We start from the raw sequence: 22043 nt of genomic DNA, 5'->3' as shown, positions 1-22043 counted from the left end.
AGTGACTGCTTTGACCACCAGAATATGGCAGAAGCAATGCTGCAGAAATTCTGGACCTATCTTTTAAATGGATTGGCAGTTTCCGCTTCCTTTCCCTTGGAGTCCTCAGTTGCCATGTATTAAGTCCAGGCTACTCTGCTGAAGAGAAAGGCCACTGAGATGTCATACACGTCAGTGAAGAAGGCTTCTTGTATGTCCAGCCCAGTCCAGCTTTCCTATGAATCCAGACCCCCAATATCCTACTGCAATCACCCTGCTAAGTCCAGTCATCTCCAGAACTGGTGAGAAGACCATATATGGTTATTTTAAGTCCTTAAATTCCGGGTGGTTTTTTATACAGCAATAAGTAACCAGAACATAAGCTTGGCTTACCTCCAACTACCAAAACCCAAACGTGGTAAGCTTTGTAAAAGAGAACCAGACTCAGGACATGAGCTCCCAACATGCCCATCCTCCAGAGTTGCTGGCATAAGGGGGCAGCCCATGGCATGGACAGGTGTCCTGACTTCACGAAGCCCCTGAAATGGGCATAGGACACCAGGGCCCAGGACAGTGAGGGCCAGGAGAACACGGCACTCACACCTGGAAGGGAAGTGGACAGACAACAGTATTCCCTCAATGTTTCAAATCAACAGCACCACATAAAGATTCATTCGCTAAGTTTCTTCTGTGGGACACTTAACCTCTTATTAAAACCTGACTTCACATGGAGTGTCCCTAACCAACCACATTCACCTGTGGAAACATAATAGCTCTGTGTACAAATATACATGTGTGTGTACAGAGAGAAGTGGGAACTACTGTATGATGCAGTAGATACTCTTTCCCAACAAATTAGCTGTGCACTTTTTTCTATGCCTTTAGAAAAAATTCCAAGTCACTGATCCTCTAAGTCCTCTGATTAATGGTGTATTTATAACTAGGCAGATCATATAGCCTCCTGAACATGGTATTTGTCATGGCTTGAACTGTGTCCCTCCAAAATATGTGTCAACTTGGTTAGGCCATGATCCCTGGTATTGTATTGTGGTTGTCCTCCATTTTGTGATCTGATGTAATTATCCTATGTGTTGTAAATCCTAGCCTCTATGCCTGTGGTTATGATCCTATTTGGGAGTGAGGTGTCCATTATGTTAACAAGACAAGACACAATCTACAGGATTAGGTTGTATCTTGAGTCAATCTCTTTTGAGATATAAAAGAGAGAAATGAGCAGGAAGGGGTGCGACCTCATTACCACCAAGCAAGGATAGCCAGGAGCAGAGAGAATCTTTTGGACCTAGAGTTCCTGTGCTGAGAAACTTCCAGATCCAGGGGAAGGCTGATGACAAGGACCTTTCCCCAGAGCCCAGAGAGAGAGAAAGCCTTCCCATGGAGCTGGTACCCTGAATTCTGACTAGTAAAAGCCTAGATTGCCTTGAAGAGACCAATGCCAGAATTATGGACATCAAAGACAATTCTGGTGAGGGCTCAGAAGGAAGTGAGGACAGCCGTAACTCCAGAGACGACACAGACAGCAAGACGCAGCAGCAGAGGAACACCAGGAGCAGAAACAAGAGACCTGCGAGGCGGCATGGGGGTCAACCCATGGAGCAAGAGAGCTGAATGCCTTCCAGTGAGGTTTACTGGCAGAGTGGGGTGCGTCTAGGTACTTATCGGTAGAGCTAAAGAGCTTTCGAGCATTTTCCTGAGCAGCACAGAAGTTGGACCGGCCCAAGAGGACTGAGGGGCCAAGGGGCAGAGAGGCCAAGGAATCAGGAAGCAGAAGCTAAAGAGACAAGGAGAGCTGGAAACAGAGCTTCCTTGGTCTCAAAGGGTAGGGCCACAACCTCTGAGGTCTCAAAGGGTACAGCCTGCTGGTTCTCAAAGGGTGAGGCCATGCATGGCCTCCTAGATTTCAAAGAATCAGATCTTCACCAATTTGGTTCTGGAGTGTGGGGCTAACCTTTCACAAGTACCAGAAGGATGGGGCCAGATCTGCTGCCTAAAACTGAGGGGGTGGGGCTGCCATGCCCAATGGGCAGAGAATGGGAACTGCCAGGGCCAAGGGAGTGGGGTTGCCACTCAGACAGACTAGGAGAATGGGGCCACCCAAAGCCAAGGGAGCAGAGTTGCCATCCCAGTGGGCCTAGAAGGTGGAGATTAAGCCCAGCGCCGAGGAGCGTCCACTTAGAATCCAGAAAGCATGGCCAACATTCACAGTCTGGAGGGCAGAGCCATTGCCTAGATGGTCTCAGAGAACAGAGGACTATTTTCAGTCCTTGAGAGCTAATGTATATTGTTCTGCCAGGTTTTTGACTTGCTTGGTGTCCATTATTCCTTTTTTTTTCCTCCAATTTCTCCCATTTGTAATTGAAATGTCTACCTTGTGCCTATTCCACCACTGTACTTTGGAAGCAGAGAAGTTGTATGACGAGGAATTTTGCCACAGGATGCAATTTAGACTTGAAGTTGATATAAGACTTTTGGGAAGATATGATGGGGTGGAAGTGTTTTATATGTGGCAAGGACATGAATTTTTGGTAGAATGTCGTGGATTGAACTATGTCCCCCCAAAATATGTGTCAACTTGGCTAGGCCATGAGACCCAGTATTGCGTGGTTGTCCTCCATTTTGTGATCTGATGTGATTATCCTATGTGTCATAAATCCTAACCTCTATGCCTGTGGTTATGATCCTATTTGGGAGCGAGCTGTCTCTTATTTAATGAAACAGGACACAATCTACTGGATTGGATTATATTGAGTCAATCTCTTTTGAGATACTAAAGAGAGAAGCGTGCAGAGGGAGGGGGACCTCATTTCCACCAAGCAAGAAGAGCCAGGAGCAGAGTGCATCCTTTGGACCTTGGGTCCCTGTGATGAGAAACTCTTAGACCCAGGGGAAGACTGATGACAATGACCGTATCCCAGAGCCGACAGAGAGAGAAAGCCTTCTCATGGAGCTGGAACCCTGAATTTGGACTTCTAGCTTCCTGAAATGTGACACAATAAATTTCTCTTTCTTAAAAGCATTCACTTGTGGTATTTCTGTTGTAGCAACACTAGATAACTAAGACTGTATTATTCAATCCATATGAAGGAGATTGAATAAATGAAATAAAACCAGAATATCAAATTGCATTTGGTGCTTTGATAAACATGGATAGAGGTGCAATAGAGTCACACTTTTTAAGCTTCAAACTTAAGCAAATACAAATGTGGACACTCAGCCAACAGAGAAGAGAATAGAAGAGATAAGGAAGGGATGGGAAGTAAGAACAAGGGAAGGGAGAAGAGGAGAGAGGAAGGAAATGAGGTGCAGGGGTAAAGAAGAGAAGAGAGAAAAATAAGACAAGCAAGAAGCAATTGAAGAAAAGAATGCGTGAGAGCTGGAAACGTTTCTAGGGCCTAAACTGTTTTCAGTTTCCACATGGTTCTTGAGGTGTAAGCCTTCGGCTGAGTTAAGAGTTAGTCTAGTGTAAAGATACAGGAAAAACTGCTGCGCTCACCTTAGAGAGAACCAGGATGTGACAACTTCCCAAGGTATTTTCAAGGGTAATTGCAGCTATATACACTTTCTATCCTGTGGACTGACTTCAGAACCTAAACTCCATGAAAAAAGCAATTCTTTGTGTGCTAAACACCTCCCAAAAAGCCAGTTTTAAACATTATAGTGTGCTACTGAGCTGTTTGTTGTTATCAATCGTCGAGTAGATTCTGACTCACGGTAACTCCATGTATGCAGAATAGAACTGTCCCATAGAGCTTTCAAGGCTGTGACCTTTTGGAAACAGATTGGTAGGCCTCTGTTCCAAGGTACCTCTGGGTGGGTTCCAACTGTCAACCTTCAGCTAGTAATCAAGTGCTTAATCATTTGCATCACCCAGGGACACCCTTAATTCTGCTAAGCAGGGAGAATCTTAGGTTGGGTTTTTCTGAATACGGAATGTGTTTCTTTCCCCCTCAGAAAGTTGGTCAGACTGGGCTCCATGGTGAAAGCCACTCACCTGGCACAGTATCTGTGAAGTCAGAGGCTAGAAAAACATATGTTTGAAGCAACAGGTGGGGCCTGGTCTGAAGCAGGGCTTCCAACAGCCGGAGGGCCGACAGGTCAGCCTCCTGCAGCAGCAGTTGGCCTGGGGGGGCCTCCCATTTCTTAGACACAGCGGCTGATGCAGCATCCCCGTGCCTACAGAAAAGCAATGGGCTCCATGATACTGAGCCAGACTGCAAACAGCTTCAACAGGACGTCCTCCTTTTCCTGTCTTATCATTGAGAGAATATAACATACTTAAAATAATTTATGAATATGCTAGATTCCACAGGCATCAACTAGGCTGTCACCAAGCTCCTACTCCAAACTGAAGACTTCAATTCCAATGGAAGTGTCCTAAAGTCACGGAGCAGTGAGTAATCCCCCTCAGCAGGATAGAGCCAGTGGGCCCACACTCTACTCAATCTTGGAAGAGGTGGGGGAGGGGCAAGCTGGGAGGCTAGACTGGACAGGTTTGGTGGGGGCTCCTTCCAATCTGGAGCTGCAGGGAGCACAGGAACCCAGACTGATAACCCTACAGGGTTTGGTACCAACACGCTTCCCTCACCTCTGGACCTCTTTGGGTTTAGGATTAATTCATTCAACAAATGTGGGTTTCGAGGTACTGACTGTAGTGATCTCTGTAGAGGATAAAGAGATGAAAAAACCCAGTCCTTGTTTTCATACAATGTAGAACTTTGTATGCCAACTGGGCCATGCGGAAGGGCAGAACGGAGAAGGAGAAGAGTATGGAGGCTTAACTGGACAATGGCAAGACCTAAGGTAGTTGGAGTATAATGTGTAGGTGGAGGAGATGACATGTTCCCGGTAAGGTACTTTAAACTTACTGTCATTGAATCAATTCTGACTCAGAGTAGCCCTATAGGACAGAGTAGAACTTCTCTGTAGGGTTTCCAAGGCTATAATCTTTACGGAAGCAGACTGCTACATCTTTCTCCCATGGAGCTGCTAGTGGGTTCGAACCTCTGAGCTTCCGGTTAGCAGCCAAGTGCTTAACCACTATACCACCAGGGCTCCTTAACAAGGTACTTTAGGCCCTGAATTTCAGAATAATGGGTTTGTATTTTGCTTTAGAACAATGGATTTGGTAGAGGTATGTGTGCTGTTTAGGAATATGAGATGAATTTGTGTGTGTGCACAGGAGATAAGAATAATCAAGAAGAAAGCTAATATAATAATTCAAGCAACAACTACAAAGCTTTGAGTCAGGGAGGATTACTACAAATGGAAAGAAAGGAGCAGATGCAGGAAATATTGGGGGAAGGAGATTAGGACTTGATGACTGGTAAGGGGAGATAGAGAAGAGTTACAGGTGGCTCTGAGGTTTTAAATTTAAAAGATTTAGAAAATGGTGATGCTACTGACAGAAATAAGCGAGTTGAGGGAGTGCTGAATTGGTGAGGGAGAGTACGAATTTCCTTCAGAAGTGAGGAACCTGAGGGTTACACCAACATAGAGAGGTTTGGAGCTTTGATGATGAATTAAGACTCACTGACAGAGAGGCAATAGTAGTAGTGGAGGGAGTGGACATGGCTAGAGGTGACTGTGAGGAGACAGCACAAGGCCAAGGACAGAAGCTGGGAGAATATTCATAATTACGGAACTGGGTAAGTGAAAACAGCAAAAAGTGGTTGGAGGTAGAGAACCGGGCAGTAAGGAGTTGTAAGCGTTGAGTTACTGCACGGCAGTAAGTTTTGAGAAGGATGGAGTGCTGAAATAAGGTTGAAGCTGATGAAGAATAACAAGAGCCTACTGGGTTTGGAGTTGGCCAACTGTGACCTTCAAGTCTTAGGTTAAGAAGGCATATCATAAGGAGGTAAGTCTTGCAGAGGTGGTAAGCAGGAAACAGAGAAGACTCTTAAGAATTGTGTAGAACAGGCTGCCTCGGGCCTTAGTGGATCCATTAGCTCACCCCAGTTGGGATCTAGAGTCTAGGAAAAGGATTCAAATCCAGGACAGAGAAGTTAGGAAATATTTTTTAATTCTCTTTATTATAAAACAATCCTAGAAATATTTTTCTGGTGCTCTCATTTTAGGAAAGCTGTCTAGAAGGTAACATGGACTACCACTTTACACAATCTGAAGAGTCAGTAGAATATATGCTGACATTTGCATATGAGAATGATATCACTCTTCAGACACACTCAGGACTCTGTGGACTTCACGTTTCAACAATTTTCTCCCTCATCCATCAGTCTTCTCCCTTGGTCTACTCCTCAGCAAGTACAAGACTAATTACTACACTGGATTTGAATTGCTGATCTTTTGGTTAGCAGCTACAGCTCTTAACCACTGTGCCACCAGGGCTTCAGAGAATGGATAGTACAAAAAACCAAAGCACTGCCTTTGAATCTATTCCGACTCATAGTGACCCTACAGGACAGAGTAGAACTGCCCCGTAGAGTTTCCAAGGAGTGCCTAGGGGATTTGAACTGTCGACCTTTTAGTTAGCAGCCATAGCACTTAACCACTACACCCTCAGGGTTTCCAAATGGATAGTAGTGCCTAAAAAATCCATTTGGGATTGTAAATTTCTTTGCCTTGTACAAGTTGAAAAATTGGAAGATATTTAAATTTGTCAACTACTGACTCAGAGATGGATACAACTCTAAGGTCACCGTAGTGAACCTCCCTAGAGACTCTGACTCTACAGAGGACGAGCTTGACTCTGACTCTACAGAGGATGAGCTTGACTCTGACTCTACAGAGGATGAGCTTGACTCTGACTCTACAGAGGATGAGCTTGACGTTTCTACATCCAGAGCAGAAGTGGCGTGCTGACACCTTGACACCTTACTTATGGCACTGATGGCCTAGCAAAGATTCTTAAGGAAAACAATTTCCTTTTTTCATGATTTGGAATCCTGGAAGCAGTTGACTTCTTACTGAGTCTTTGAAGCCATGATTTTTGACACAACCTTAATGTTAAAAAAAAAATATACCAACAACTACATCTACCCTGAGACCAGAAGAACTAGGTGGTGCCCAGCTGTCACTACTGACCATTCTGATCAGGGCGACAATAGAAGTACCCTGATAGAATGGGAGAAAAAAACATGGAACAGAAGCTCAAATTCCTTAAAAAAAAAAAAAATTTTACTGGATCAGTTGAGATTGGAGGGCTCCTAGCCTGTGAGGTCACCTTTTAGCTAAATAACAGATTGGGTCACAAAATAAAGACTATCACTTGTGAGTACTGTGTTTCTTTAAAAAATTATCTATATGAGACCAAACGATCAGCAATTACTTAAAGACAAAGGTGAGAATGTAAGGGGACAGGGAAACTATATGAATGGAACAGCCAAAATGGAAATACTGAGTACTGTGAAGATGTAACCAATGTCGCTGAACAATCTGTGTAGAAATTGTTAAATGGAAACCGAAACTGCTGTGTACACCTTCACTGAAAACATAATAAAGTATTATTTAAAAAAAAAAAAAAATGAAGCCAAAAAAGGTAAACATAAGGGTAGGTATCGTTTTCCTTTCACTCTTGAGTCATTTGTCCTCAATTGATGATAGTTCCCTTTTCCTATCCACCCAGAAGTCTTCATTTGTTCAATGTGCCTCTTTAGTGAGTTTTTACCACTTGTTAGAGACTACAGAAAAAGCAAGAGAAATTAAAGATGTTCTCTAGGAACCTAAGATCCAGCTGTAGAGAGAAAGCATACACATGTGAAAAGTTTAAGTAGGAAGAAAAAAGTATCAGAACGAGCTGCTTGGGTGAGTGGGATCAAAGTCCCTGGGGGGAAAGAATAGCATGGTCAGGGAAAGCTCCCTGAAAAAAGAGGGATGGACAAGCTTTGGATAGGTAGACAGGAGAGCATCTAAGAAGAAGGAAAGCATAAGTGAGTGTGGCTGGGTCGATGGGATAAAGAAGCAGATTGTTGAATGGCTGGTCCATTTCTGCGAACAGTGAAAATCTGAGCGAGATGTAAGGCTGGGGCCAGGAGTAAAAGGCTCAGTGGTTAAAGCCATCCATTGCTAACTGAAAGGTTGACGGTTCCAAGCCATCAGCGGCTCTGAGGGAGAAAGATTTGGCAGTCTGCTTCTGAAGAGATTTATAGCTTTGGAAACCCTCCCGGATCGCTACGAGTCAGAATTGATTCGACAGCAGTGGTAAGGTTTTGTTGAGTAATTGGATTTTCCTTGTAAGAAATGGAGAACCAATGAGAATGTGACTAACCTGGTTCCAGTGTATGGGACCTATTACAGAAGGAAGAATACAGGCTGAGACCACCGGGAGGCTATTGGGTAGCCCAGGTGAAAGATGGAAAGTGGTGGGGGTGAGAAGTGAGAATGGAAAGTAAGAGGCATTTGATTGGTCACTGACAACTGTTAGATTTGTCCCCTAAATCTGTCCTCATGGTCTCTGCCTTATTTTGGGCCCTTATCATCTCTTGTCTGGATTTCTGGCTGGCTTCCTGGCCTCTGGTCTGTCCCTACTCCTTTCCATTTCCTTTACTCTATCTGGAGTGTTCTCTCTAAGGCCCAAATTGGGCTGTATTACTCCTTTGCTTAAATCCTTCTTAGGCGTCTTTAATGCCTAGAGGATAAAATCCGAATTCTTCAACCTAGCATAAAAGTACCTTCGCAATCATGCCCAATTTACCTTCTACCACATTCCTCTCATCTAGAAAATTCTTTCCCTATGCTCACAGTATAAAAACTTCTCAAAATTTCCCAAACACACTCGTTTCTGTCATGTGTTTTATGCTGTTCCATAAGCCGCTGTTGTTTCCGGTGTCAGAAACGTCTCTCCCATTCTCATGCTTATTAAAACCCAGCTCATCCTTCAAGCCTTGGCTCAAGAGCTCAGCTACCAGGACTAGACTCTGTGCAATGGTTCTCCAATTTAAGTGTGCATCAGAATCACCTGGATGGCTGTCATTTTTGTTTGTTTTGTTTTTTATAGTTTATTTGTCATTATTTTGAGAATATACACAGCAAAACATACACCTATTCAACAGTTTCCACATGTACAATTCAGCGACATTGATTGCATTCTTCCAGTTGTTAAACCATTCTCACCCTCCTTTTCTGAGATGTTCCTCCCCTATTAACATAAACATACTGCCCCCTAAATTTCCTCTCTAACATTTTGGGCTGCTGTTACCAATTTGATGCTATATAGATAGTTCTTAAAAGAGCACAATGCTCGTTGGTAGGCCTTCTTTACAAGTTAAGCTAAATTACTCTTTTTTTAAAGAAGACTTCAGGGGACATTTTGGTTTAAGGCTTAAAGATTATCTCTGGACAATATTTTGGGGTTTCGTACAGCCTCTACAGCTCCAGAAAGTCTGCAGTCCATGAAAATTTGAAATTCTTTTCTGCATTCTCCCCTCTTAGTCAGGATGCTGCTATGGAATCTTTGATCAAACTGTTTGGTAATGGTAGCTGGGCACCATCCAGCTCTGGTCTTATGGCAAAGGAGGCAGTTGTTCATGGAGGTAATTAGCCACACATTCCATATCCTCCTCCTATTCCTAACTCTCCTTCCTCTGTTGCTACAGGTGAGTACAGACCAATTGTGTCCTGGATGGCGGCTTGCAAGCTTTTAAGATCCCAGGCACTACACAACAAACTAGGAGGTAGAACAGAAGCACTAAACATGTTATGAGGCCAATTAACTGGGCTGTCCCATGAAATCATGACCCTAAATCCCCAAACCAAGCAACCATGAGGTGTTTGGTTGTACATAAGTAGCCTCAACAGCTACTGTTTTTTTTTTTTTTTTTTGGTCATTGTTGTAAATATATCTATCACACAACTTTTGCCAATTCAACTTTTTACAGGTGTACAATTTATTGACAGCATTTACAATAGTATGTGCAACTCTACCTTTAATCAACGTGATTTTTTCGTCACTGTCACTGCCCCCCTTTTGCCCTTCTACTACCAAACTAATAAACTGGTCTCTATACATTTGCCTTTTACATAAGTGAGGTCATACAATATATGTCCCTTTGTGATTGACTTATTTCACTCAGCATAATCTTCAAACTCTGTCCGTATTGTAGCATGTATCAAGACTTCATTTTACTGGCTGAACAGTTTTCCATAGTACGTATGTACCACATTTTGTTAATCCGTTCATCTGCTCATGGGCATTTAGGTTCTTTCCACCTTTTGATAATTGTGAATAGTGCTGCAATGAACACTGGTGTACTAGTCTCTGCTTTCAAGTCTTTTGGGTATATACCTAGCAGTGGAATTTCTGGGTCATATGGTAGTACTATTTTTAGTTTTTTGAGGAATTACCAAACTGTTTTCCACAACAGCTGTACCATTTTGCATTCCCATCTGCAATGGACAAAGGTTCCAACTTCCTCACATCTTCACCAACATTTTTTTTTTTTATCTGAGCCATCCTAGTGGCAGTGAAATGGTATCTCATTGTGGTTTGGATTTACATCTCTCTGATGCCTAATGATGTTGAGCATCTTTTCATGTGTGGATGGCCATTTGAATATTCTCTTTGGTAAAATGTCTATTCAAGTCTTTTGCCCATTTTATGACTGGGTTGTCTGTTGTTAAACTGTCAAAGTTTTATATACATTTTGGTTGGGGTTAGGGTTATATCGGATATATGGTTTCCAAAGATATTCTCCCCACAGGTAGCTTGTCTTTTCACTTTTTTGGAAAGTCTTTGATGAACAAAAGTTTTTAATTTTCATGAGGCCCCATTTATTTATTTTGCCTTTCTCTCTTTGCACTTTTATTATTACATTAGATTATTGTTAAAAGCTACGCCCAACAGAGTTGCTCCCGCATGTTCTTGTAAGAATTTTAGGTTTTTGTTTGCACATTTAGATCTGTCTTAGTCATCTAGCGCTGCTGTAACAGAAATACCACAAGTGGATAGCTTTGACAAAGAGAAATCTATTCTCTCATAGTTTAGGAGGCTTGAAGTCCGAATTCAGGGTGCCAGCTCTAGCAGAAGACTCTCTCTCTCTCTCTGTTGGCTCTGAGGGAAGGTCCTTGTCACCAATCTTCTCCTGGTCTAGGAGCTTTTCACACAGGGGCCCCAGGTCCAAAGGACACATTCTGCTCCTGGTGCTTCTTTCTTGGTGGTACGAGGTCCCTCTCCTCTATTTCTGCTCAATTCTCTTTTATAGCTCAGAAGAGACTGACTCAAGATACAACCTAATCCTGTAGATTGTATCCTGCCTCATTAACATCATAGAGGCTAGGATTTATAACACATAAGTAATTACATCAGATCACAAAATGAAGGGCAACCATACAATACTGGGAATCATGGCCTAGCCAAGTTGACACATTTGGGGGGGTCATAATTCAATCCATAACAACGTCCTTCAACCATTTTGAATTTGTTTTTGTGTACGGTGTGAGGCATGGGTTCTGTTTCATTTTTCTGCATGTAAAAATCCAATTTTCCCAACACCATTTATTGAAGAAACTCTTCTTTCCCCATCGAATAGACTTAACACCCCTGTCAAAAATCAGTTGGCCATAGATGTGTAGATTTATTTCTGGACTCTCAGTTCTATTCCATTGGTCTACGTGTCTCTTGTCATTCCAGTAACAGGCTGTTTTGATTACTGTAGCTGTGTAATACATTTTAAAATCAGGAAGTATGAGTCCTCCTAATTTTTCTTCTCTTTCTATGTTGCTTTAGGTATTTGGGGCCTCTTGCTATTCCATATAAAGTTGGGGATTGGTTTTTCCATTTCTGTAAAGAAGGCTGTCGGAATTTTGATCAGGATTGCACTGAATCTACAGATCACTTTGGGTAGTACAGACATCTTAATAATACTGTCATGGATTGACTTGTGTCCCCCCAAAACATCTGTCAACTTGGCTCGGCCATGCTTCCTGCTATTGTGTGATTGTCCACCATTCTGTCACCTGATGTGATTTTCCTGTGTTGTAAATTCTGTCTCTATGATGTTAATGAGATGAGATTAGCAGCAGTTATGTTAATGAGGCAGGACTCAATCTACAAGATTAGGTTGTGTCTTAAGCCATTCTCTTTTGAGATATAAAAGAGAGAAGCAAGCAGAGCGACAGCAGACCTCATAACACCAAGAAGCGAGAGCCAGGAGAATAGTGTGTCCTTTGGACCCAGGGTCCCTGAGCTGAGAAGCTCCTCGACTGGGGAAGATTTATGACAAGAACCTTCCCCAAGAGCCAACAGAGAAAGCCTTCCCCTGAATCTGGCACCCTGAATTCAGACTTCTAGCCTCCTAGACTGTGAGAGAGTAAATTTCTCTTTGTTAAAGCCATCTGCTTGTGGTACTTCTGTTACAGCAGTATTAGATAACTAAGACAAATAGTGTCTTCCTATCCATGAACATGGAACATCTTTCCATTTATTTAAGTCTTCTTTAATCTGTTCCAGCAGTGTTTTATAATTTTCATTGTATATGTCCTTCACATCTCTGGTTAGATTTATTCCTAGGATTTCATTATATTATATGCTATTGTTAATGGAATTGTTTCCCTAATTTCCCTTTCAGATTTCTCATTGCTGGTGTATAGAAACCCAGATGATTTTTGTTTGTTGACCTTGTCCCCTGCAACTTTACTAAATTCCTCTATTAGCTCTAGAAGTTTTTTGTGGACTCTTTGGGATTTTTTATATATAGGAACATGTCATTCACAAATAGAGATAATTTTACTTTCTCTTTTCCAAGCTGGATGACTTTTACTTCTTTTTTTGGATGGCTGTTTAAATACAGATTGCTGGACCTTCATTCGAGAATTTCTAATAGGTATGTTTAGAGAATCATGAGAAGTTTGTTGTAATAGGATATAGGTCAGGAATAGGGCTTGAGAATGTGCATGTTTAACAAGTTCCCAAGTGACGATAATGATGATGATGGTCCACGGGTCACCCTTCAGCAGTTACTCCTAAAGGCACCCCTCTGTGGTCTTACAGCACTTTTTGTCCTGATCTCACTGCTTAAGGATTTCTTCCAATTCAGCCTCAGAGACTGCAACTTAATCACGTGTATCTCTAGTCCCTTCTGTCACGGAGAAGTTTACTAACCGTAAACAAGTAAATATGAGCATACTGAGCTGTGTTGAGGACAGTTTAAGCTTTCTAGCTGCATTAAGAACACCGTATACTATAAATTGAAGCTTGGAGATAGGTTTGATTAACCAAAATTAGATCTTTGGAGTTAAGTTTCTCAGTAAGTTTTCATTTTCCTTCTTTAACCAGTTAAGTAAAAATCCAAACGTATCCATTACAAATAGAACAGTGCACCATAGGTCCACAACATGAAGAACACATGATTCTTCTCTCCATTTTAACACTTTTTGGTGATGTTAGAGCTGAGTTAGCAAGCAGCTCAAGATTTGAGCTGTGGCTGTATTAGAACAAGGATTCCAGTTTCCCCACATCCTCATCAACATTTGTTATTTTCTGTTTTTTTTTTTTTTTTGTCCTAGCCATCCTAACCAAACCAAAAAACCAAACCCAGTGATGTCGAGTCGATTCCAACTCATAGCGACCCTATAGGACAGAGTAGAACTGCCCCACAGAGTTTCCAAGGAGCACCTGGTGGAGTCAAACTGCCGACCCTTTGATTAGCAGCCGTAGCACTTAATCACTACACCACCAGGGTTTCCTAGCCATCCTAGTGGGAGTAAAATGTTATCTCACTGTGGTTTTGATATTAAATCTATGCCCCGGTGGTGCAGTGGTTAAAAGCTTGGTTGCTAACCAAAAGGCTGGCAAGTCAAATCCACCAGGCACTCCTTAGAACCCTGTGGAGCAGTTCTACTCTGTCCTATACGGTCGCCATGAGTCAGAAACAACTTGATGGCAACAGGTTATACCCATTTTACACACTCTTAAAGATCACTTCAACTTTCCTTTTAAGTAACTATTTAACTTCTACTTTAAACTAAGATAATGCTGGGGATGAGATTAGCTAGGTGTTTTTCTATCACCTCATACTGAGTTTCAAAATGGATTTATAGACTTAAAAAAAAAAGAGAGATGATCACAAAGATAGTCTAACATACAATATTAGAGTGGAAATATAAAAACCAAAGAGAAAAAAAGTTACTAACTTTCCTTAAACAATAACGAACATCAGATTCTCTTGACTAGGGTAAGATTCAAACTAATACATTAAAATGTATATTTGGAATTAAAAAAATACATTTATGTTTTAAGTGCCTGCATTTTTTATAAGCTACTTTACCTCAAAAGGTTTGTCTTTTATAGGTTTTTCTGTTGTTAATAGAATCTTCTGAGTCATGAAGTCAAAGTAGTCCGTTCATCCACAATTCAGGCCTGTGCAAAACACAATTGTCTGGCTCCTCCTACAGGTGATTTTACTGAACTGCAATTTGCTGAAATGCTCCTGCCGCCAAGAGGGACATAAAGATAAAAGCCCATTGCCGGGGAGTCGCTTCAGATTCATAGTGACCCTAAGGGGCACAGTAAAACTGCCCCAAAGGATTTCCAAGGCTGCAAATCTTCACGGAAGCAGACTGCCACATCTTTCTCTCACAAAGCAACTGGTGGGCCACTGGACCTACCTGTTGGCAGCTGAGTGCTTAACTACTGCGCCACCAGGGCTCCTAATCAAAAGAAAGTCTTTCCAAACTCATTGTAGATTTCCTACAAGGCGGTTGGTAAAATCTGTGCACTACGTGACCCAGCATTTCTCTGTGAGAACCCATTGTGCTGGTTCAGGATGTGGAATAGATAAGCCACTTTCTGTCTTACCTTTCAGGGCTGCTTTTTCCCCTAAGGAAGTAGATTTTGTTTTGTTTAGTTTATTTTTAATCTCATAAACACTGCAAATATTGCAGCTTATGTTTCCCTATTTGCACTGGTTTTTTGTTTGGTTTTTTTGGGTTAGAAAACTTAGAGCCAAATTTGTGTTGTACCTCTATTAACTGTCCATTCTGGCTTTATCTTGTTTTTTAATCATTTTTGTTCCTTTCCTTGGCTTTTCTCACTATTTTCCTTTCAAATTATACATATATTTTTTAGTCACCTTAAATTATTTTTTAAAATAAGAACAGATACAGATGACTAGTTTTTTTTCCCCTAATTTCTAATTTTCATGTCCCTGAGTGAACAAAAAAAAAAAAAATTTTTTTTTTTTGTTCACTTACCCATTCGAATTCTTTCATATATACCAGACAATTATTGCACCATAAAGAAGGCTTTGAAGGAGAATGGGGGAGAAAGTCAATGGGTCTGCTGTCAAAAACCAGCAGTATAAATTTGGACACATCATTGCTCATGGACCCCATCCCTCATCTCCAAAGCAAGGCACTGGATTAGATGGACCTGGGCTTCCTCACAGAGCCTCAGAAGGCAAACGTTTCTGACGACTACCAAGTAGGAATCTCCAAAGTGATTGCTATTTACTTAACTCCTTTTTGGAGTTATGGGATGTATGCTTAAGCTAAAGTTGATTCATCATTTCAATAGGCTGTCTTTCCTCGAGGTCACGTACTTCGTGAACTACAACGTACTAGGTGCTCCCTGAAGGGAACTTCAAAACCAAAGACCCACAGCCTTAAGGGTTTTACTAATATGCTGGGCTAAGCGAAGGGCTGATAGGAAAAGGGCGTGTGGCACTCAGCAGAGGCCAGATAGTAGGCTCTAACTCTTTATGAGTCCAGTGAAGAGGCATTTCTTTGCTCCCTGTCCAGTATCAAGAGTCCTATCTTTTCAGAGGGACCCACGCTGCTTGAACACAGGTCCGGCTCTGGACAAAACTGCTGCGACTGAAGATGTGCTTTTGGTGCCCTGAAAGATCTAGGGCTCCGATTCCTAAGGGCCAAATGAAATTCAGGGGTGGCTGCTTGATGTCTTTATCACATGCATTTGCCACTTCCTACCTGAGATCTCCCCTGGGTGGGGAGGGAATTACCCTTTTCTGCGACTGATTCCGTACATAGGCCCCATACCTCTAACTCTGAGGAGAAATCAGAAAACTCATTTCAGTTCCTACAAAGAAGGTCTTGGGACTAGCTTGAAGGCAAACCATCAAGAACAGAGGGCAGCACAGCACCAACATCTGAAACCTGGCAATGACTTCTTGAACACCTTGCAATTCTCAGTGTCCAGTAAAAACCTGAGCTGTAAGGCCTCACTGATCTGATCCCTGAATTTTTCTCTCTTCTTTTATCCGTACGAAGTCTCTGGGATTATGAGGCAGCTGAGAGCTGAAGTTTGCCGTTTATGTAAACTCACTGCCACATCTCTCCTGACATTTCTTGTATCCAGGGTATTCCAAGTAAAAATAATAACTTGCACGCATAGGTGGCCTGTGGACCACAGGTAGGTCTGCAAAGTACTAGGACCATCCATGTCTTCTTTTTGTGGAAAAAACTGGTTTTGGCTCCAAAATGGCTTCTTCCCACAACAAAGGCTTGTTGCAAATGCCATCAGGTTAACACCACTGTCTAGTCTGTGGTTAAATCTTCCTTCTACCTTCCTTAACTAATGTCACAGGTGTTTAAATGGAACTGCCTTGACTGAGTCACTCCACAGGGCTCTAAAGGGTTGACCAATGAATCCGAATAGTAGGAAGACAGAATTTGGCCATGGACAAGAAAGAGTTTTCTAAAGGTCACAGCTGCATCTGGAAGAAGCTCCAAGATGTTGGAGATGCTCAGGGAAGCATGGGCGGGAAGACAGGATGCAAATATCACAGCAGAGATTAAACACGATAACTTCTGACATTCTCCCAACTCTGAACTTTCATGATTCTAAGAATAAACATATACACAGAAGAATCCTTCCACTGTACTTATGAACACAGCACAATCTTTGGGACTCAGAGGTGAAAAGGGTGCTGCCTGTTCCTACCATTTCCAAAAACCAAGCTGTAGGAGGTGCAGAATCACCAAAGAGCAATGACCTTGTTGTCCATCTGCTCAAAACCATAGATAACTCAGGCCCTGGACCAAGAAGCCGGGCAGTAGGACAGAGAAGGCCAGTGATCCCCAAAGAAGCTGTCCTGTGATGAAATAACGAAACATGGCGCAGAGACCTGGAGGACAAAAAGGATGGATGAGTTGGATTACTGGAAGGGTGGAGTAAGACTGGTTAACCAATACTAAGTCCCTACCATCAGAAGGGCTCCTGCTAAACACAGCACCTGAGTCAGCAGGAGCCAGCTGAGACTCTACAGTCAAAAAGTTTAACGAAAGCTGTAGGGCTTCCCAGGGGATTCAAAAGATTAGACACCTTGGTCCATACCAAGGGGCTGTTGGATATTATGACGAAATATGACAAGTTATCTAGTACCTAGAATTTGCTCAAAAATATTAAACCTACTCTCCTGGGACTGTTTGCTTTATTTCTGATGATGATGGTATTGTTGGAAGGAGCCCTAGTGACACAGTGGTTAAGCTCAGCTACTAACTAAGTGGTTAGGGATTTGAACCCACCAGCTGCTCAGCGGGGAAAAAAGACGTGACAGTCTGCTTCCACAAAAACTTATAGCTTTGGAAATCCTATGGGGCAGTGCTACTCTGCCCTGTTGGGTCGCTGTGAGTCAGAATCAACACAGTGGCAACAGGTTTGGTTTTTTTTGTTGTTAGTTGCCATCGGCTCTGACTCATGGCAACCGTATGTATAACAGAACAAGACAATGCCTGGTCCTGTGCCATTTCCATGCCTGTTGGTATATCTGAATCTGTTGTGCCATCATTTCATTGCTTTTCCTTGTTTTCACTGGCCCTTTACCAAATATAATGTCTTTTTCTAGTGGCTGGTCTCTCCTAAGGACCTGTCCATATTGGACACCATTTTGTTGTGATCCACACGGTTTTCGATGGCTAATTTTCTGAAGTAGATTGCCAGTCCTTTCTTCCTAGTCTGTCTTAGTCTGCAAGCTCCGCTAAAACCTGTTCATCATTGGTGACTCTGCTGGCATAGCTTCCAGCATTATAGCAACACACAAGTCATTGTAGTACAACAAACTGACAGACAAGTGGTGGTTTGATGACGGTAGGGCTGAGTTATGCAATGGAAAGAGGCAAATTAGGTTAGGATTTGCACTCCCCAATCAGTAACAATGCTGAGCTGTTACTACCTGCCAGAGTCTGTGCTGTGTGCTTTACATGTATTATCACAGTTCTTTCTTGGAGGCAGGTATTTTATCTCTATTTTCCAATAGACCTCATTGTCTATGTAACTTTATCACAGTTCTTTCTTTGAGGTAGGTATTTTATCTCTATTTTCCAATAGACCTCATTGTCTGTGTAACTTTAGGCCTTAGGAACAATAAATTGGTAGTACCATCTACTTCTGAGGATTGTTATGAGGGTGACATTGGAAATTAATGTTTTGTATCTTGCCCAGCATTGGCTGGCACATGAATACACAGTAATCGTTTTATATTATCATATTTCTTGTATTTATCTGATATTAACGTTTGAAAATGGATTCTGGACACAAGCTGTGAATTTTAACGGAAACGGAGAGAAAAGTCACAGATGAAAATCCCACAGCTCTGAGAAGAGGGAGTCAGGGCTTTTGAACGGCCACTTCTTAGTCCCAAGGTTTCTTTCAGCGCCAACCACCTTGAGCTTCCAGCCACACACTTAAAACAAACTGGGGTTTCACTTACACAAAACAGCTTTTGGGGCAGTAACCACCTCTGAACAGGCTGAGGAATGCAAAGACAGAGCTGTCCGTGGCTGGAAGGGAAAGAGAGGGTACCGTTCGAGACGCACCTGGGGTGGGGGCCGATGACCCTGAGGATCTCGTATTGTCTTAGCCCTTCCCAACCTGAGTGCTATATCCGGGAGAGCTTTTTCAACTCATTTAATACCAGCTCTTCCTTCTGAGCCGGCAACACCGAGTACCACCTTGCTCGTCCTTGAAAAAGCGTGGCGGGGAGCTGGAGGGGGCAGTCATGTAAACAAGGAACACAGTTGACCCCGGCACCAGGACTTGCTCCAAGGAGGCCCGCCGGGGTCCTCAAGGGAGTGTGTGTTGGGGAGGGGGCACAGAGCCCTGGGGGTCTTGATGATGGAGCTTTATGAAAGTAACCCTCTCAGCTCTCCCGGCCTAGGGTTAACCCTGCCGCGGAAGACGAGTTTGCAGGGAGCCTGGCGGAAGTGGGCGGAGGCGCCCCTTGCCGGTACTGAAAGAAACAAGTTCAAACTAGAAGGGCGGTAAAAAAGCGTTGCCATCTTGCTGCGCTTCAGCCTTCTGGGAATGGTCCCCGCGCGAGACAGGGGTGTCTCCCAGCAAAGCGCTTCCTGCCCTATTTCAAACCCCGAAGTGCGAGTCATCTCCTTCAGAGCCACGGCTGATCAGTAGCCTCCGTTTTCCCCGTCCCCCGCCCCCAAAGCGGCAGGTCTGGAAGGACCGCCGCGGCCCCTCCAGGCTGAGACCCGCCGGCTGGGACGGAGAGGATAGCCAGAGGGGCACCCCAGTCCCGTGTCCAGCAAGTCTTGCACCCGCAGCCCTTTGCTGAGCTCAGGAAGGCTTTCTGGAGGGCAGATCTCGAATAACCTTCCTCAGTCGCGGGGCGCGGGGAGCCGGCACCGCGTAAGGACCGTGCATTCGTGGGGATCCACCAAGTAGTTGGCGGGCGTGCTTGGCAAGGATCATGCACAGGATTGGGGAGGCCGCATTCTCGGGCAAGGGACGGCATTTGCGCCTTAGGGCGCCGGAGCGTGGGGTTTTAGTGTCGGTGAGGAGCAAGGCTGGGGCCCCAGGCCGCGAGCTGTGCCCGGACTCACGCGCGCTCTGCTCGGCCGCCAGCAGCAGGGCGGAGAAGCCCGGGAAGCCCGCGCGCATCCTCCGCGCTCTGCAGCGCCGCCAGCAGGGCGGAGAAGCCCGGGAAGCCCGCGCGCATCCTCCGCGCTCTGCAGCGCCGCCAGCAGGGCGGAGAAGCCCGGGAAGCCCGCGCGCATCCACCGCGCTCTGCAGCGCCGCCAGCAGGGCGGAGAAGCCCGGGAAGCCCGCGCGCATCCTCCGCGCTCTGCAGCGCCGCCAGCAGGGCGGAGAAGCCCGGGAAGCCCGCGCGCATCCTCCGCGCTCTGCAGCGCCGCCAGCAGGGCGGAGAAGCCCGGGAAGCCCGCGCGCATCCACCGCGCTCTGCAGCGCCGCCAGCAGGGCGGAGAAGCCCGGGAAGCCCGCGCGCATCCTCCGCGCTCTGCAGCGCCGCCAGCAGGGCGGAGAAGCCCGGGAAGCCCGCGCGCATCCACCGCGCTCTGCAGCGCCGCCAGCAGGGCGGAGAAGCCCGGGAAGCCCGCGCGCATCCTCCGCGCTCTGCAGCGCCGCCAGCAGGGCGGAGAAGCCCGGGAAGCCCGCGCGCATCCTCCGCGCTCTGCAGCGCCGCCAGCAGGGCGGAGAAGCCCGGGAAGCCCGCGCGCATCCACCGCGCTCTGCAGCGCCGCCAGCAGGGCGGAGAAGCCCGGGAAGCCCGCGCGCATCCACCGCGCTCTGCAGCGCCGCCAGCAGGGCGGAGAAGCCCGGGAAGCCCGCGCGCATCCTCCGCGCTCTGCAGCGCCGCCAGCAGGGCGGAGAAGCCCGGGAAGCCCGCGCGCATCCTCCGCGCTCTGCAGCGCCGCCAGCAGGGCGGAGAAGCCCGGGAAGCCCGCGCGCATCCTCCGCGCTCTGCAGCGCCGCCAGCAGGGCGGAGAAGCCCGGGAAGCCCGCGCGCATCCACCGCGCTCTGCAGCGCCGCCCGCGCCCGGTCCCTTCCCTGCGGACTGAAGGCGGCAGGTTTCCGGCCAGGGGACCTGATGATGCAGGAGGAATTTCGGTCTGAGCCTCCCTGTGCGCGGTGTCTGGTTCTAGATTCTGCCAAGTGGCCGGCAGGGGGAGGGAGGGATGGCCGCAGCGGGTTTTTGTGGTGTGGAGGGAGGCAGTACAGGGCAGACTGGGCCTCAATGTGGGTGGAAGCCTTTTTCTGTGCGTTCTGTACCGCCAGTAACCGTCCCTGGGAAAGTGCTAGGGTTAGGAGACAGGTTAGTCACGTGGTGGTTAAACTTCAGTGCCTCTGGGCCGTCTGGAAGGAACTCTGGTTAGCCACTGCCCCTGTGTTTCTGTGTATGGAGCTGAATTAGAATACAGGCATAGTTTGTTTTACTGTGCTTCTCTTTATTGTGCTTTGCAGGTAATGCGTTTTTTATAAATTGAAGGTTTGTGGCAACCCAGCATCAAGCAAGTCTGTTGATGCCGTTTTTTCCAACAGCATGTGCTCACTTGTTCTTTGTGTCATGTTTTGGTAATTCTCGAAATATTTTGAGCTTTTTAAAAAAATTGTCGTAATATCTCTTTGCCAATCTGTGCCCAGCGATTTTGATGTTACTATTGTAGTTGTGTTGGGGCACCAGGAACCACACCCACGTGAGACGGTGAACTTAACTGATAAATGTGTCTTCTGACTGCTCTGTTCCCTGCCTCTCTCCTTCTTCGCTGGCCTTCCTATTCCCTGAGACATGATGATGTTGAAATTAGGCCAGTTAGTAACCCTAGGATGGCCTCTGAGCGGTCAAGTGAGAGGAAGTGTTGTAGGCCTCTCACTTTAAATCGAAAGCTGGAAATGCATGATAGGAAAGGGAAACAGCGGCACTGCTGCTGAGGAGAAAGCTTCAGTGGTCTGGGGAGAGGACCAGACCAGCCACGACACTCCCTGACCCGGAAGCCTAATCCGAGGAAGGCGCTAACTCTCTTCACTTCTGCAGAGGCTGAGAGAGGTGAGGAAGCTGCTGAAAAGTCTGAAGCTGGCAAAGGTGGGTGCGTGAGGTTTAAGGAAAGAAGCCGCTTATGTAACAGAAGTGCGAGGTGAAACAGCAGGTGCTGATGTAGAGGCTGCAGCGACATCTAGCTCAGGTGACTGAGGAGGGGGCTGCGCTGAACAGCAGAGCTCAGGTGACTGAGGAGGGGGCTGCGCTCAACAGCAGAGCTCAGGTGACTGAGGAGGGGGCTGCGCTCAACAGCAGAGCTCAGGTGACTGAGGAGGGGGCTGCGCTCAACAGCAGAGCTCAGGTGACTGAGGAGGGGGCTGCGCTCAACAGCAGAGCTCAGGTGACTG

General features: G+C 45.3%; 1 protein-coding gene across 1 annotated transcript in view; it reads right to left on the bottom strand.

Annotated features, from left to right (window-relative positions):
* XKR5 (XK related 5) overlaps positions 1-21832 on the bottom strand; it is a 43867-nt gene extending 22035 nt beyond the window's left edge. Inside the window, 5 exon segments of the mRNA XM_049903839.1 lie at positions 383-582; positions 3989-4170; positions 16850-17033; positions 19741-20956; positions 21533-21832. Of these exon segments, the coding sequence (XP_049759796.1) occupies positions 383-582; positions 3989-4170; positions 16850-17033; positions 19741-20956; positions 21533-21832 (2082 nt within the window).
* Between the last annotated feature and the right edge of the window lie 211 nt (positions 21833-22043).

This window comes from Elephas maximus, chromosome 12, assembly GCF_024166365.1.
Source record: "Elephas maximus indicus isolate mEleMax1 chromosome 12, mEleMax1 primary haplotype, whole genome shotgun sequence".
Lineage (NCBI taxonomy): Eukaryota > Metazoa > Chordata > Mammalia > Proboscidea > Elephantidae > Elephas > Elephas maximus.
This window is presented reverse-complemented; position numbering and strand designations above follow the sequence as displayed.